Here is a 17,910-nt window from a genome sequence, read left to right as displayed (position 1 = left end):
TTTCCTAATGAATAATATTGTTGAGCATTTACCATGTGCTTACTGTCCATTTGTATGGCTTCGGGGAAATGTATACTGAAGTCCATTGTCAATTTTTAAATTGATTGTTTGTATTTTTGTTATTTAATTGTAAGAATTCTTTGTATTATTAAAACTTTAAAAGGATATGTATTATTTAAAAAGGCTATTAATTCCTTTTCAGATATAAGATTTCTCCAGTTGTATGGGTTGTCTTTTCATTTTCTTAATGATATGTGTTGATGGACAAAAGTTTTGAATTTGGATGAAGTCGATTTCAGCTATTTTCCCCTCTTGCTTTTAAGTTTAGAAATAGGGGCTCAGAGTCCTGGCTGGCGTGGCTCAGTGCATTGAGTGCTAGCCTGCGAACCAAAGGGTTGCTGGTTCTATTCCCAGTCAGGGCACATGCCGGGGTTTTGGGCCAGGTCCCCAGTAGGGGGTGTGTAAGAGGCAGCCACACATTGATGTTTCTCTCCCTTTCTTTCTCCCTCCCTTCCCTCTCTAGACTTGGGTAAATAAAATCTTTAAAAAAATTATTCTGTGCCAGCAGCAGATAGAGTAGTAAACAAACAAACAAAAACTACTGAAGCCTTCCAGAGAGCAAGTGCTCAGTAAACATACTTGATAAATTACTGAATTATTCTTTTAAATGGTGTAAAGCAAAATCCCATAATATCAAACTTTTACATCAACAATATTTTGGTCCTAGGTAACTAACTGTACAGGTAGGTTGTACTACTCATTTTTTAAAAAACATATTTTATTTTTTTATTTTTAGAGAGAGGGGAAAGGAAGGAGAAAGAGAGGGAGAGAAACATTGATGTGTGAGAGAAAGACAGTTGCCTCTTGCATGCCCCCAACTGGGGACCTGACCTACAAACAGGGCATGTGCTGATTGGGACTCGAACCAGGAACCCTTTGTTCTGTAGGTTGATGCTCAATCCATTGAGCTATATCATCCAGGGCTCATATTTTCATATCCTCAGAGAAATAAGAAAATTCATTTCAGTTTTAGTTTTAATATGCATATTTTCAAACCACTTATGTTATAGATATAATTTCAGTTTGTTAGAACTTGACATTTAATTAAATGCATGGCAGGCTAAGGAAATTCTTCAAATTTTGTTTTGATAGTGAAAGCAAGTTGAATACATTGGTGCAGAAGCTTCATGACTTTCTGGCACATTCATCAGAGGAATCTGAAGAAACAAGCTCTCCTCCAAGACTTACGATGAGCCAAAGCACAGGTAAACTGAAAAGAAAAAAAAAAGTGATATCTTTTAGCCTATATTCCATTTATTTTTTTAAGAATTTCTTTTTTTATTATTTATTTATTGATTTTAGAGAGAGGGGAATGGAGAGAAAGACAGGGAGACAGACAGATACCGATTTGTTTTTTCACTTATTTATGCATTCATTGGTAGCTTTTTGTATGTGATCTGATGGGAGATTGATCAAACCTGCAACCTTGGCATTTCCAGGGCAATGCTCTAAGCATCTGAACTACCCAACCAGGGCTTTCATTTAGTTTTGGGTGGACCAGCTATTAACAGCTTTAATAGCTTCTGTGTATCTAGTATTTAGCTAAGATTATACTGGAGACTTGATATCAGAGAACTCTAACCCTAAACCTATATCTAGCCCTAGCTTTAACCCTAACCTGAAACATAGCTATAGCCATAGCCATAGCCCTAGACCTAGAGCTTAGAGCTAGACCTAGTCCTAACTTAAAACTTAACCCTAACCAAATCCTAACCAAAGCTCTAGCTCTAGACATAATCCTAACCCTAGCCCTAACCCTAAATCTAACCCTAACCTAGCCCTGAGCTTAACCCTAACCCTAATCCTATACCCAGATGGAATTGTAACCCTAATCCTAACTTTAGCCCTAGCTCTAACCCTGAAACTATCCCTAACCCCAGTGGTAACTTTAAACCTAAACCTTTACCTAATCCTGGCCCTAGCCCTAACCCTAACCCTAATCCTAACACTAACCCTACCCCCAAGCTTAAACCTAGACCCATCCCTTGCCCTAATAAAAAATTAAAATAAAAAAAAGAAACAAACAAAACTAAGGCAACCAACCAAATGGGAGATGACATTTGCAAACAGCAGCTCCTATAAGGGATGAAGATCTAAAATATATCAAGAAATCATATAACTCAACACCAAAAAAAAAGATCAAATTAAAAAATGGGCAGAAGACCTGAACACTTCTCCTAAGAAGGCAAACAGATGTGTGAAAAGATGCTGAACTTCCTTGCTGTTTTTGAAAAGTATCCTGTATCTTGTGTGATTACCATCATTTGTTCTGAGGATTTCAAGGGTAGCTACATATGTGAGAGTTGAATGGAGACATATACACACACATGTGTACATATACAAACACAATATAAGAAGCAAACTATGGGTAGATCACAGTGGAAAGTATAGCCATATGTGTAATTAGAGTTCCAGAAAGAGAGGTGACAGAATGGGTTATAAGCCGAATGTGAAGGGGTATTGGCTGAGCAATTTCTAAAAATGATGAAAAACATCAAGCCATAGATTTATGAAACTCTGTGAATATCAAGCAGGATCAATATAAAGAAAGCTACAACTAGGCATATCATAATCAAACTCCTAAAGAACAAAAACAACAAAAACATCTTACAAGCAACAAGAGGGAAAAAGCGATTGCTTTCAAAGGAGTAACAGTTAACACCGATAGCTCATTTGACAACAGGAACAATAGAAAGCTAAATGACAAGGAAATAATTTCTTTAATGTGCCAAATGAAAATAACTGCCAAGCCCTGGCTGAGTACTCAGTTGGTTAGAGCATTGTCCCAATGGGCTAAGGTTGTGGGTTTGATCCCTGGTCAGGGCACATACAGGGATCAACCAGTGAATGCATAATTCATACAACAAATTGATGTTTCTCTTCACTCTGCCCCCTTTTCTAAAATTAATGAATAAAAAATATAAATTAATTGCCAACACAGAACTCTCTGTTCAGTGAAAATGTCTTTCAAAAATGGAGGTGGAATAAACACAAAAAGCAAGAACTAGATGTCAGCAGAATATCAAGAGGAATTACTAAAAGGTTTTTCTCAAATCAGAAGGAAACTATTTTGAAATGTCAGTATCACAATACAGGAAGTAATGAGTAACAGTGGTAAGGGTAAATAGGTGTAAAACTAAGTGTGTACTGTTATCTAGCCCTTATTTTTATTTTTAATTCACAAATTGTCCCTACAGTGTTTTATAGGTAGGCCCACTTGTCCCAAGTCCAGTATCCCGTTGAGGTTTACGCATTGCATATAGTTGTCTTGCCTTATTAGTCTTTAAAAATCTGAAGGAGCCCTGACTGGTGTGTCTCAGTGGATTGAGCACTGGCCTGGGAACCTAAAGGTCGCTGGTTCGATTCCCATTCAGGGCACATGGCTGGATTGCGGGCCACGTGCCCAGTTGGGGGCATGCAAGAGGCAACCAATCGATGTATTCTTCGCACATTGATGTTTCTGTCCCCCTTTCTCCTCTTTCTAAAAGTAAATATATATTTTTTATTTATTTATATTGTTATTCAAGTACAGTTGCCTCCATTTTCCCCCCACCGCTCCTCCCACCCCAGCCATCCCTCCTCCCACCCTCAATCCTACCCCCCTTTGGCTTCGTCCTTGTGTCTTTATACATGTTCCCGGACGACCCTTGGGAAGGGTTGTAAAAGTAAATAAGTAAAACCTTTAAAAAAAAAAGTTCAGATGGAGAAACAACTTGAAAAAAATCTGAAACAATTTCTCTGTCAGAACCATGACATCTGGTGATTGTCTCCTCAGTGTGAATTTTTCCGAGTAGTTGTAATTACAATAGATTAGAGTTATTTATTTTTGGCAGGATTACTACATAAGTGGTGTTGTGTTATTGTCAGTACATCATTTCACAAGACACATGATGTAATTTTTCTCATTGTTGATGTTAACATAGGTTACTTGATTATGTAAACTGTAATTGAAATATAATATTTAACCCATATTCAGGAAAAAAGTCAATAGAATAGAAACTCCTGAGTGTGCCTAGTGTTTTGTAGTTATTCACATATTGATCTTCAGCATATTTTGTTAGATATTTACCTAAGAGCTTCAGTTTTGGGGTACTATTTTAAATTGTCTTGTTTACAAAATTCCAAAAGGAAAAAGTCAAGAATTGTATGATTTCACTCAAAGGTGGGATAAACTGAAAGCAACAAAGCAACAAGACAAACAAAAACACCCTCATAGAAACAGACAACATACAGAGAACAGTATGGTGGTTACCAGAAGGAAAAGGGGGTTTAGGGAGCTGTAAAGGGTAAAGGGACCAAATATATAGTGATGGAAGATGATTTGACTTGGGTGGTGGGCGCACAAATGATATATCATAGAAATGTACACTTGAAACGTATATACTCTAATTAACCAATGTCACCTGAATAAAATTTAATTAAAAATGCAGAAAACTCTTTCAGATTCCAATTGTTCATTGCAGGTATATAGGAATTCAGTTTTCTTTTTTTTTTAGATGACCTCATATCCTGTGAACTTGCTGTTAGGAAGCTTTTATTTCACTTTGCTGATTTATTTGGATTTTGTACTTAATTTTGTCATCTGTAAATAGGATCAGTTTTATTTCATCCTCTTCATCTGTGTGCCATTTAATTTCTTTTTTTGTCTCATAATGCCGGGCAGGACTTTCTGAATTTTCCATTATTATGTTGTAGAAGAATGGTGATAACAGATACCCTCTTGGTGATTTTGATCTTAGTGGGGATGCGTTCAGTCTTTCACCATTAAGTACCATGGTTTCTGTATATGTGTTGTGTAAGTCCTCTTCATCAAATTGAGGAAGTTCTCTATTTTTAGTTTAAGAGTTTTTTAAATTGACATTTTTATTGAGGTACTTGTAAGTTAGCATGCAGTTGTAACAGCTAATACAGAGCTCTTGTACACTTTGCCCAGTTTCCCACAATGATAACATTTTATCATAACCAGTTTATTTTTTAAAGATTTTATTTATTTATTTTTAAAGAGTGGGAAAGGGAAGGAGAAAGAGAGGTAGAGGGACATCAATGTGTGGTTGCCCTCACGTGGCCCCCACCGGGGACCTGGCCTGCACCCCAGGCATGTGCCCTGACTGGGAATCAACCAGTGACCCTTTGGTTTGCAGGTTGGCACTCAATCCACTGAGCTCACACCAGCCAGGGCTTATAGCCAGTTTATTGATAGTTATCAATCTGATTCAGATTTCCTCAGTTTTACTTGTACTTGTGTGTGTTTATTAAGCTCTGTATAATTTTATTACTTGGTGGATTCATGTATCTATCACCACTGTCAAGGTGTAGATGAGTCATCTTGTCCTTTTATAACTATGTTTATCTTCCTATCTCTGAGTCTAACTCTGCCTAACACCTGGCAATCACTAATTTGTCCTCTATTTCTAAAATTTATAAAAATGTTCATCTCCAGCTCAAACTTTGTTCCCATTAAACACTAACTTCCCAATGCCCTGCCCCCCAGCCTCTGGCAACCACTGTTCTGTATCATCTTTATGAATTTGACTACTTTAAGAAACTCAAGAAAGTAGGATTATACAACATTTGCCCTTTTGTCTCCAGTTTAGGTCACTTAGTAAATGCCTTCAAGGTTCATCATTCTTACACTTAATTAAAAATTTCCTTCCTGTTTAAGGCTCAGTAAGATTCCCTTGTTATGTGTACACTATATTTAGTTTGTCATTTATCTGTGAGTAGCCATTTTGGTGAGATACATTATTTGAAAATATTTTTCCCCATTTTTTGTTGTCTTTTCTTGATGGTGTCCTGTGAAGCACAAAATATTTTAATTTTGATGAAGTACAATGTATCTAATTTTTCTTTTGTTGGTCATGCTTTTTGGTGTCATACCTAAGAATCCATCACTAAACCCATGCTCATGAAGATTTACCTCTATATTTTCTTTCAAGAGTTTTGTAGTTTTAGCTCCTTGGTCTTTGATGCTTTTGGAGTTAATTTTTGTATGTGGCATGATACGGGCCTTCAACTTCATTTTTTTTGCATGTGGGTTCACAGTTGTGTCCACACCATTTGTTGAAAGGACTATTGTTTCCACATTCATTGGTTTTGGCATCCTTGTTGAAAATCAGTTGACCATAGATATATGGATTTAATTCTAGACTTTGACTTCTTTTTTTTTATAGTTTAATGTATTTTAAAAGCAAACTTAGAGGAACAGCACAGAAGGCAGACTACATTACAACCATGTACTTGCATATAGGGCAACTCAGAAAAGTATAGTGGAATGGATAGAATCTACTGTATGATAAAAATGCTACAGACACCATGTAGTTGCCATTGATAAGAAATTTACTTGTGAGCCCTGGCTGGTGTAGCTCAGTGGATTGAGCGCGGGCTGGGAACCAAAGTGTCCCAGGTTCGATTCCCAGCCAGGGTACATGCCTGGGTTGCAGGCCATAACCCCCAGCAACCGCACATTGATGTCTGTCTGTCTGTCTGTCTCTCTCTGTCTCCCTCCCTCCCTCCCTTCCCTCTCTAGAAATAAATAAATAAAATCTTTTAAAAAATTTAAAAAAAGAAAAAAGAAATTTGCTTGTTTTTTAGAAATCCAGCTGCTGGCATTGTCCAGAAAATTTTAATAAGTGTATTTATATTGTTGTTATAAACTTGAACTGCTGAAATTTGTTCACTGAAATACCTTGACTTACATTATTGCTTTATTTCCCCACATTTATATTTTAGAAAATTCAAACAGAAATGAAAATGGAAAAACTGTCAATACCTAATTTTTGTCCTGTTTTCCACTTGCAATCATATACTTAGGTACTTTTTGACCCCATGGGAAAAATATATCTAACATGAACAACTCACCAATAATAGGAAGAATAGAATTTTAAAAAATATTTTACTTATTTTTTTAGTGAGAGGACAGGAGAGAGAAAGTGAGAGAGAAATGTCATTGTGTAGTTGCATCTCAGGCACCCCCTACTGGGGACCTGGCCCACAACCCAGGCATGTGCCTTTACTGGGATTCAAACTGGTGACTGTTTGGTTCACAGGCCAGCACTGAATCCACTGAGCCATACCAGCCAGGGCAAGAAGAGAATTTTTTAAAAGATTTTATTTATCTATTTTTAGAGAGGGAAGGGAGGGAGGGAGAGAGAGAGAGAGAAAGAGAAACATCAATGTGCGGTCGCTGGGGGTTCTGGCCTGCAACCCAGGCATGTACCCTGTCTGGGAATCGAACCTGGGACACTAAGAAGAGAATTTTTTAAAAGAATGAAATGTGTCCCATCATAGTAGATTCATAAGCATGTTCTCTACATATGTGGTATACTACCTGGATGTTTTGGGGCATAATTGTTACACATTGGCATGGATAGCACACAGGTTGGTATCTTCAAAAAGGCCAAGCAGATAGACTTTACTTGCCTCCTGCACCCATACCTGCACTCTGGAAGTGCAGATGTGTTTTGAAGTCCTGAGCAATTTCTCACACCAGACACTGGAAGGGAAGTTGACAAATCAGGTCAGTGGACGTCGGATAATGTCTAATTTCACGAAGTGTGACAGTATCAGGCCTGTACCGTTGAGGTTTCTTCACCCCTCCACAGAGGACATACTCTTGTGAGCAGCTTTGGTAGCCAGTTGCTTGCTGGGTGCTTTACCACTGGTCAATTTGTGGGCATTCTGCTTTGTAGGAGCCATTGTATAGAGATCTCTTGACTTGCTCGCCTTCTCCTTTGGCTGGAACTGGGCTGCAGCTAGAGCTCCATGAGCTGGAGGCTGTGGTGTTAGTAGAGAGCAGCAGTGGCTGCGGACACACCTCAGTTCTTTTGATTGACCTGTAATTAATTCTTCTGCTAGCACTGCGTGGTTTTACAGTAAATTTTGAAGTCAGGATATATGAGTCTTCCTGTTTTCTTTTTCTTTTTGAAGGTTGTTTCAGCTATTCTGGGTCCCTCTTCTATGTGGAATGTAGAATGAGTTTGTCAGTTTCTACAAAGAAGTAAGCTGAGATTCTGACAGGGATGTTATTGTGTCTGTGGATCAGTTTGGGGAGTATTGCTATCTTAACGTTAGGTGTTCCAATTCATGAACAAAGTGGTGTTTTATTGTTGATTCAGGTCTTTACTTTCTTTCAGCGATGTTTTCTAATTTTCAGAGAATAAATTTTGTACTTTTATTAAATTTGTTTCTAAATATTTTATTTTTGATGCTATGATAGATTGTTTTCTTAATTTTACTTTCAGATCATTCTTTGCAACTGTATAGAAATACAATTGATTTTTGTATATTCTTCTTATATCCTTCAACATTTTTGAACTTGATGATTAGTTCTAATTTTTTAGTGGATTCCTTAGAATTTTCTATATACATGTTAATGTCATCTTCAAAAAGATGTAGGTGACTCTTGAACAACACCAGGGTTAGGGGCTCTGAACCCCCCCATTGTAAATAAATCCACATATAACTTTTGATTCTCCAAAAACTTAACTACAGTTGTCCCTCAGTATTTACAGTGGGATCGGTTACAGTACTCCTTGTAGATACTAAAATACGCATATGTTCAAGTCTCTCCATATCCGGGATCAAAAATACTGACTTTCTTCTCGTGTTGGTTGAGTTGGTTGATTCCATGGATGTGGAAACCCATGAACATGGAGGACTGACTGTATATTTATTGAAAAAAAAAATCCACATATAAGTGGACCTGTGTAGTTCAAATACTTACTGTTCAAGAGTCAATTGTTGTTTTACTTTCTCCCTTTCAATCTTGAGGCCTTTTATTTCTTTCTATTGCCTACATGCTCTGGCTAGAATATCCATTACAATGTTGAATAGAAGTTACAAGAGTAGATTTTTTTTTGTCTTGTTCTTGATCTTAGAGAGGAAAAGAAAACATTCAGTATTTCACCATTAAGTATGATACCTGTGGATATTTTGTAAATAGTTGAGGAAGTTCCCTTTTGTTTAGAGTTTTTAAAAATAGATTTCATATTTCAGAGCAGTTTTAGCTTCTCAGAAAAGTTGAGTGGAAAGTGCAGAGATTCCTGGATATTCCTGCTACACGTGCACAGCCCCCCCAATTGTAGTCATTCTGCATCACAGCCATACAGTTGTTACAATAGATGAACCTACATTGACATGTCATTATCACCCAAAACCCATTGTTTGCAATAGATTTCCTTCTTGGTGTTGCCTATTTTAGGGATTTTCACAAATGTATAATGACATGTATCTACCACTGTAGTATCATACAGGTTAGTTTCACTGCATTAAAAATCCTCTGCTTGTCTCTCTATCCTTCCTTCTCCCCCAACTTCTGGCAAACATTGATCTTTTTATTGTTTCCATAATTTTGCCTTATCCAGAATGTCATATAGTTGGAATCATACAGTATATATAGCCTTTTAAAGTTAGTTTCTTTCAGTTAGTAACAATGAATTCAAAATTCCTCCTTTTCATGACTTGATATCTTGTTTATTTGCTGTTGTAAATAATATTTTATTTTGTATGTACCACAGTTTGTTTATCCATTTGCCTTGTAAAGGATATCATGGTTGTGTCCACATTTTGATAATTATGAATAAAGCTACTTATAAAGATTTTTACATAAAGATGTTTATAAGTATTTGTGTTCAGGTTTTGGAGTTGACATACTTAATTTTTATTGTTCATGTTATTACAGATGTTCCCTATTCTCCTGTCATTTACCCCCTTGCACCCAGGCCCTCCCCCCGGCCTTAACCACATTGTCGTCTGTGTGGACATAGTTTTTAACCTAATTGGGTAAATATCAAGGAGTGTGATTGCTGGATCATATAGTAAGACTATGGTTAAAATGTAAGAAACTGCCAAACTGTCTTCCAAAGTAGCAGAATCACTTTGCACTCCTACCAGCAATGAATTGGAGCTCCTGTTGCCCCACACCCTCACCAGCATTTGGTGGTGTCATTGCTCCAGACTTTGTACATTCTAATAGGTGTGTAGTGGTATCTTGTTTTTTGTTTTAAATATATAGTGGTTTATTTAGATGGTTTTAAATGATTTCACTGTGGAATTAGCGTAACTGGAACAGACATCTGAGATCTTCCTAACAGGAGTAATCTTCTAAGCGATGGCTTTGGCTTCAGGTAGGAATGCCTCCCAGTATTTTATCAGCTGTTATTGTGTTTGAACTAATGATTCTAAGTACTTGATAATAACAGTTTTAAAATCTTTCACTCGTTCTTTCTCAAATCTTCCCACTTCTTTTCGAATTGTTTTAGAGATCTGTTCAAAATCTCTTTCTCCTTGTTGTACTTTTGCCTCCCACTCTCTTATTTCATTTTTAGCTTGCAGTATTTTATCTGGTTTGTTAGCAACCATCATTTTTGCCTCAGTTTCACGTTTATTGAGCAAAGTAATTTGAGCATCTTCCCATTTCTGCCAGCACTTCATTCGATGGTCAAACACACCTTTCACTGCAGCAATAAGACGAATGTAGTCACTAAGTAGTTCGGAAAACAAATAAAAGTCAGCAAAAGCTTGTTCTTGATGTAACTGGTCTATCTTCTCTTCAGCCTCTGCAAGCTGAGACAAAGCTCTAGATAAAGCAGTATGATCCTCAGAATTACCTAATATGGCAATGGCAGCCCTTTTAGCAAAGGCAGCTGTGTTGGCTGAAAGTTCTTTTCTATGACAGACCAAGGCTTCAACATGGGCATGAAGTTTCCTAAGTTGCTGATCCAGATTTTCAAATTGCTGCTGCTTTTCTTCAAACCATGCATCCGATTCATTCATCTTGATTGTCATTTTGTTGACAGCGTCGGCAGCCTTGTTCACCATCCTCAATATTCCTGCTCCACTCAGAGCCTGCATATTAACTGCTCTAGGCAGCTCTGAGCTTTCCAAGAACTGCCTTAAATCAGGATCCTGGAGTAAAGTGGGATGCTTTACTGTTCTTTGAAGGTACCTTTCAAGAGCCGCTCTCCATTTTTCCACAAATTCAGTGGATGACAAATCTTCTTTGCCCACTTTGACCTTGGTCATGCCTACTATACTCTTTTCTGGAGCTGGTGGCACAATATAACTGACATGTAAATACTTGCTTGCTAACTTGCTATGCAAACCAAGAAAGTCACTAAATCTTCTTTTTACCGAAAATTCACTCTTACTGAACATCGAAAGAGAAGTCTTTGTTGTTACTCTATATGCCATGTAAGCGTTCATGCCATCACCAACTTTCTCTGGATCTGACACACCAATCTCTATATCAAAAACATCTCCATTTGTTTCTTCTTCAATCTCTTCCCTAGATCTGTCAAAGATCACAGGAACAGACATACTCTTTGATTCAATTCTGGGAGCAATGAGTGTAGTAGGGGTCACAGGAGTAACTGCAGGAGAAGGTTCAGAGGAGAGGATAGGTTCCCTTTCTGGACTGTCCAGTGAAACTTCTTCTGTGGCTTCTGCAAAAAGATCTTCTCTGTCATCATCTAGCACAACTTCTGCAGGCTTTGGACCATTGGAGTTTGTACTAACATCTTCTGCAAGAAGACTAATTGGTTCTGGAGATGATGGAATTGACTCTAGGGTGGAAACAGTGCTGGTGAAAAGGTCTTCTCCCTCCTCCTGCTCTTCGAAGTCGCTGGGCTTCCCACCCCCCAGCGGAGGAGGTTCCCTCTCAGCCGCCATCTTCGCTTGCCCAGACGACTGCGCCAGCGGCCTCGCGGACCTGTCACGTGAGCACTCTAGGCTGGAAGCCGGTGGCGCGCTGGCCGCCTGGCTCCCCCGGTATCTTGTTTTAATTTCCAATTCCCTAGTGACATATGATGTGGAGGATCTTTTTATATGCTTATTTACCATTTGTATATCTTCTTTGGTAAGGTGTCTTCAGATCTTCTGTCTACTTTAAATCATGTTTATTTTATTGTTGAATATTAAGAGTTCTTTGTATATTTTAGATAATAGTCTTTTATTAGATAGTGCCTTTTGCAAATGTTTTGTCCCAGTCTGTGGGAGAAAGATTTGTTTTTATTCTCTTGAAGTTTGCTACTGTTTGGTTGGACTTTTGCATCTGTATTCATAAGTGACATTGGTCTGCAAATTTATAAGCGATGTTGGTCTGTAGGTTTCTTTTTGTGGTTTTGGTATGATAGTGGTCTCATAAAGTGGGTTGGGGAATGTTCCCTTCTTTTTTATTGGAAGAATTTCTTAAAGAATTGGTATTAATTCTGCTTTTTTTATGTGATTTTGGTATAATTCAGTGGTTAAGCCATCTGGACTTTTGCTTTTTTTGTGGGTTGGTTTTTTAAAAAAAATGTAATTCAGTTTCTTCAGTTATAGATCTGTTCACATTGTCTTCTTTTTAAATATATGTTTATTGATATTAAAAAGGTTTTATTTATTTATTTTTAGAGAGGGAAGGGAGGGAGAAAGAGAGAGAGAAACATCAATGTGTGGTTGCTGGGGGTCATGGCCTGCAACCCAGCCATGTGCCCTGACTGGGAATGGAACCTGTGGCACTTTGGTTCGCAGCCCACGCTCAGTCCAGTAAGCTACACCAGCTAGGAGTTTTGCTCACCTTTCAAAGAACTACGGTTAGCTCTCTGTACCTGTGGGTTGCACTTCTATGGATTCAACCAAATATGGATGGAAAAATTTTGGGAAAAGGATGTTATGTTGTTGGTGATGTGTGCTATGTAGTTAGGCCCGTGATGGTTCCATCTGTACTGAATATGTACAGGTTTTTTCCTTGCCATTATTCCCTAAATAATCCAGTATAACAACTATTTATGGAACATTTACATTGTATGAGGTGTTACAAGTAATCTAGAGATGATTTAAAGTATATGGGAGGATGTATGTACTGTTTTTTGCCGTGTATAATGTGCCCTTTTTTGCCCAAATTTTTGAGGGGAAAAATAAGGATATGCATTACTCATGGGTATAATGATTACACACCATGGGTATAATGGCATAACAACCCTGTGTTCAATGTGCACAAAAATATTGGGTGCACATTATACATGGGAGTGCATTATACATGGCAAAATTTGTTACATGTTATATGCAAATAACATGCCATTTTATATAAGGGACTTGAGCTTCTGAGATTTTTGGTTATCAACAGGGAGTTTTCAATCCAATCCCCCATAGATACCAAGGGATGACACTAACTTTTGGTTTCACTGGTATTTCTCTATTATTTTTCTATTTCCTGTTTTATTAGTTTCCTCTCTAATCTTCATTTTATTCTCTGTACTTTCTTTTTTAAAATATTTCACATTTGTATTTAAGCTGCAAACACAAGCAAGCAAATAACCCAAAAAACTTGAACTTGTCAGATGATAAAAATACATCCTTTCTAGGGAAGCAGAAGGTAGACCAGTGCAGGTTATCCTGCAAAGCCTGATACATCCTGCTTACTGCTGCTTGCACTCTGCTGGGTTTTGATCCTTTTTTGAGTCATAGTCTGGATCATTTTCCTTCTTCTCTTCCCTTTCTTCATCATAATCCTCATTATCTTCAATAGGTTCTCCAGTAAAGTGCAACAGTGATCTCAGGATTATATGCTAGCACAAAGCCTGCAGCAAGGACAGTTTCAGCATCATCACCCAGATTCCCCCTCTCAGGAACTTCAGGAGGGGCAAAAAAATGAAGAATCATTGAAACTGTTTTGGTTACATTATGAACTGTCCTACGTCTCTTGTGTTTCTGCTGCTTTTTAGTGGTTTTCAAAGTGACATTCTTACCTTTTTTCCAGTCTATCTGGCACCCTGTACAACCCATAAATTCTGGTGTGTTAAAAGGAAAGGGTTCAGAATCATGTGGTTCTAACCTCATCTTATATGTGTTTATCAATACTTCATTTGGGAAATATTCATTGAATTCAAAGTGAGATTCTAAAACAAAACTCATAGGTTGGCCAGCATCTGAGAACTTCACTTGAACATCTTTCAAGTGCTTCAGAATAGGCTTATCATGCTCCTGAACCATATCACTGAGCAAGTCAAAATTCTTAAAAACAGTCAACCAAAATTCGAGAATTCCCTTGGGGTCTTGTTTTTCTTAATTTTTTTCTCATCTTCAGTCTTGGCCTTTTCTTTCAGTCTCTCTGAAATTTCATCTTCCTCATCTGGTTTCCATTCACATTCTTCATCTGTAGGTTCATAAATTATATTAATGATCTCAAATTGCTTATCAAAGGCTGATAGACAACAGCATATTTTCTTTTAAGATCATGGAATTCTTCCTCATAGAACTTGGCTTCTGTCTGTGGACATTTAAGTTAAAGGTTTCTGAGGGCATTCACTTGCCTTTTAACTACCTTAGGCAAAGTTTCAGTGTGTCCTGTTCATGTTTCTACCAGACCATCTAGTGTTTCCTGGAAGGCTGCAAGAATCTGAGAAATTTGCATCATCGGAACAGTCAGCTGACGTGCTTTGAATTGTGTTTCTTTACCAGTTTCTTGTTCTTCTACTTCTTTGACATCATCCAAATCTTGGTCAAGCTCAGACTGTTCTTTGTTATCAGTGTGTGCCATGTTGTAAGAACTCCAAATACCAATGACCAGCATGTGGAGGCAGGTGACCAGAGCTGCGCAGTTAGTGCGTGACTCAGGGCAGTAAGGAGAAGAGCAAGAGGCAGTGTCCTGAAGAGATGATACTTAGAAAACTCTCCGCTTTCTTTAGGTTTAGATCATTGTTATTTTTCCAGTATCTTTTGGTAGAGGGAAATACAATTTATTAATGGCATGGTTTTATTTTTGTAGAAGATGAAGCTTAAAAATTTTTAAAGAGAATAAACCTTAGACAATTACAGTAGGAAATGTTTTGATGACCAGACTCCTCTTTTTCAAAATTTAATGATTTTTAAGAGGGGCTTAGTGTGTCAAAAGACAGTGATTTTAGTCAGAAAACTCTTCTAAGAAAATTTAAATGTATTTTATTATGAATACTGTCATGCTTCATAGATTGAAAAATGGGTTTATAGAGTTTTAAGTATTGGTGTTCTGTTTGATAATATATTGAAGAAATAATGCTTTTATTTTTCTTTTAAGATAAACTCAGTGGTTCTGGAAATAACTCTGACATGATGGAAAACAACAAGGAAGAGGTAAGAATTATTTGAAACATTTAAAAGAATTGCTAATAATAATTAGTGTACATGGCATCAGATTGCTTCTGTTTAATACATGCATGTGTTTAAATTTACTATTATACCCAAGTATCATTATGAGATTTCATTTTGGGTATTTGTCCATTTTAAAAGATGTTTACTGAGTTTGTTATTATTGTGATTCATTTCAGCAGTATACCAACAGTCAGACAGTTGGAGGCTTACCAACATATAGGTATTTGAACATTACTGTAATGGTACACTGGTGCCTAAAGTAGTTGTTATGGGCAAGTCTCCATGGCTCTGAGATCTGTCAAAACTGGATATTCCTTCACGTGATACTCATGCCTACACTTTGGTTTTGAGGTTCTTTCCACATAATGTGAACTATTTAATCCAATAAAATATACATAGTAAGTATACTGACAAAATGAGGGTGAATTTAGTATCTCAAAGCAAATTGTAGAAGGTAGTCTATGCCATAATTAGGGCAGAGAAAATGACACACTTTTAGGTCCTTAAAACTCTCTACTTCTGTTGGGATCCATTTACTCCTACATTTTTGTTTTGTCTTTGTTGACCTGGGCCAAGATCATGATAGAAAAATGTATCTTCTCCCAACCCCCAAAATTGAACATTAACAACATAATGAGAACTCAGAAAATTATCTTAAATCCAGGAAACCTGAGATTAAATGAGAAATAATTTTTAAATGCCTTTTAGAAAAACATTTTAGGCATATATATAGTGTCTTATTATATCATTATATCAGAGGTCTTGGCATCGGGAACTAGTTTATTATAGGGATGTTTCTTTGGAAGTTTTACTCACCTCTCTGTTTATTTTTCACATATAGGGAACTAGCTCTTCAGAAAAATCCAAATCATCAGGATCATCACGATCAAAGAGGTGGGTTGATATTGAAGGGAAAAAGTTATTTTTAGGGGGTTTTATTTTTTCTAAAAATAATAAACTTTTTTCTAAATTTAATTCAGGCACTTTTGTTCTAAGTAAACTACTTTTTAAAACCATAAATATTAGAATGGGCAGTGTAGCATAATGAATCTTCTGTTTATTACTTTGCTTCAACAACTATGAATTCATTTTGACTTGTAATTGAATTTTCTGGGGAGAATTTATTATATACTAGTGATCCTTGCAATATCTAGATCACTTCTTCTATATTGTATGTGCTTTGAAAAAGGAGGAAAATGTGAAATGAAATTTTGAATGCCTCATGAAGCAGTATGGGTGTTTTAGGGTTCTGTGAAGTTGTCTAGGATGGGGAGGGGTAACCACTGAAGTTATGAGGAGGTTACTGGGAGATGAAGAGTGGTAGAAGTACTTTTCTGTGTAAAATTGTCAGTGAATTTTATACAATGAGTGAAACTACTTCCAAGCATACTATAGTGCATAATATACTATGTAGTATCGTTTTTATTAGAAGTTTGTAAATTTTTCTATTGGTCTTTTGTTGTTTCTAACCAGTGGGAATGTCTCTTAATAAACACAACTTGCTTATTATTAACTTATTCTCTCTTTTTTTTAAAGGAGCTATCTTTTTTCTTTTTTTTTTAAGATTTTATTTATTTATTTTTAGAGAGGGAAGGGAGGGAGGGAGGGAGAGGGAGAGAAGAGAGAGAGAGAGAGAAACATCAATGTGTGGTTGCTGGGGGTTCTGGCCTGCAACCCAGGCATGTACCCTGGCTGGGAATCGAACCTGGGACACTTTGGTTCCCAGCCCGCGCTCAATCCATTGAGCTACGCCAGCCAGGGCTTAACTTATTCTCTTAAAAGTAGTGATTCTTAACTAGGAGTCTCCTTCATGATTCCTTGGTAGCTTTTCTGAATACACATGTCCTGGTCCTACCTTCTGAATTGTAATCTTCATTAATTTGAATAGAGATGTATGCTTTTCCTAGGTGATTTTGATATGTATCCTTGCTTAAGAGCCACTGCTCAATCTCAGCATGCTATTTATATTCTTTGGGTGTTGTTCCAATTGTTAGAAGTGTCCATAATTCTATGGACGTAATTCTTTCATAGGAAACCTTCAGTTGTAACAAAATATGTAGAATCCGATGATGAAAAACCTTTGGATGAGACTGTAAATGAAGATGCTTCTAATGACAATTCAGAAAATGATATTACTATGCAAAGCTTGCCAAAAGGTAATGTGTATTAATTTTTATATGAAGTTTAAGTTGAAATGTATTTTTAAATATCATTATTATAAAATTGGAACTTGATTACTGTTAACTATGTAAAGGACCAATCTGATACTTTAATAGTGATGGTCTGGGAAAGTGTTAGTATGGTAATGACAATGTATTTTATTGAGGTTAAAATTGAGAACATTCAGTCAGCTTCGAAAAGAACAAAATATATTTTCTATTTCTATTGGGTTCTAGAAAAAGGATTTTAGTTTTCACTATACTTGATTGTGGAAGTTGGTTTAAAAGTTTCATATATTAAGTTTTGGTTCAGTAAATTTTAATGTGCTTGCTTTATAGAGAAACATAATAAATATTCTGAAGACTTTTTAACAAAAACATTTAAAGTCGAGCTTAGTCTTATTGCATTCTTAAATTCCCTAAGACTCAAAGCTGAAGCTAACTACTAAAGAGAGATTTATCTATATTTCTTGTAATTGTCCCTTTAAAAAGCTTTATCATATACTTCTCAACGGTTGCAGTTCTAACCATAAAACCTCATTAATTAGTTTGGGACAAAAAAGCCAAATGAAAATCTTGGATT

At 36.7% G+C, this 17,910-nt stretch overlaps 2 protein-coding genes and 1 pseudogene across 9 annotated transcripts in view; 1 reads left to right on the top strand and 2 right to left on the bottom strand.

Moving 5' to 3' along the window:
- ATRX (ATRX chromatin remodeler) overlaps positions 1-17,910 on the top strand; it is a 183,293-nt gene that overhangs the window by 39,319 nt on the left and 126,064 nt on the right. For all 8 annotated transcript variants that reach the window (XM_036017018.1, XM_036017016.1, XM_036017017.1 and 5 more), the window contains exons 2-5: positions 1,153-1,265; positions 15,095-15,150; positions 16,010-16,062; positions 17,200-17,324. In XM_036017018.1, the coding sequence (XP_035872911.1) occupies positions 1,153-1,265; positions 15,095-15,150; positions 16,010-16,062; positions 17,200-17,324 (347 nt within the window). The remainder of the gene's footprint in view (positions 1-1,152; positions 1,266-15,094; positions 15,151-16,009; positions 16,063-17,199; positions 17,325-17,910) is intronic.
- Positions 10,058-11,787, bottom strand: LOC114505457 (sorting nexin-2-like). Its single transcript, XM_036017019.1, has one exon. The coding sequence runs from the start codon at positions 11,725-11,727 to the stop codon at positions 10,216-10,218; it is 1,512 nt and encodes a 503-aa protein (XP_035872912.1). The 5' UTR covers positions 11,728-11,787; the 3' UTR covers positions 10,058-10,215.
- LOC114505458 lies at positions 13,372-15,088 on the bottom strand (annotated as a pseudogene).

Source organism: Phyllostomus discolor, chromosome X (genome assembly GCF_004126475.2).
Source record: "Phyllostomus discolor isolate MPI-MPIP mPhyDis1 chromosome X, mPhyDis1.pri.v3, whole genome shotgun sequence".
NCBI classification, from domain to species: domain Eukaryota; kingdom Metazoa; phylum Chordata; class Mammalia; order Chiroptera; family Phyllostomidae; genus Phyllostomus; species Phyllostomus discolor.
Note: the sequence above shows the minus strand (reverse complement) of the source record. Positions and strands in the feature narration are given on the sequence as shown.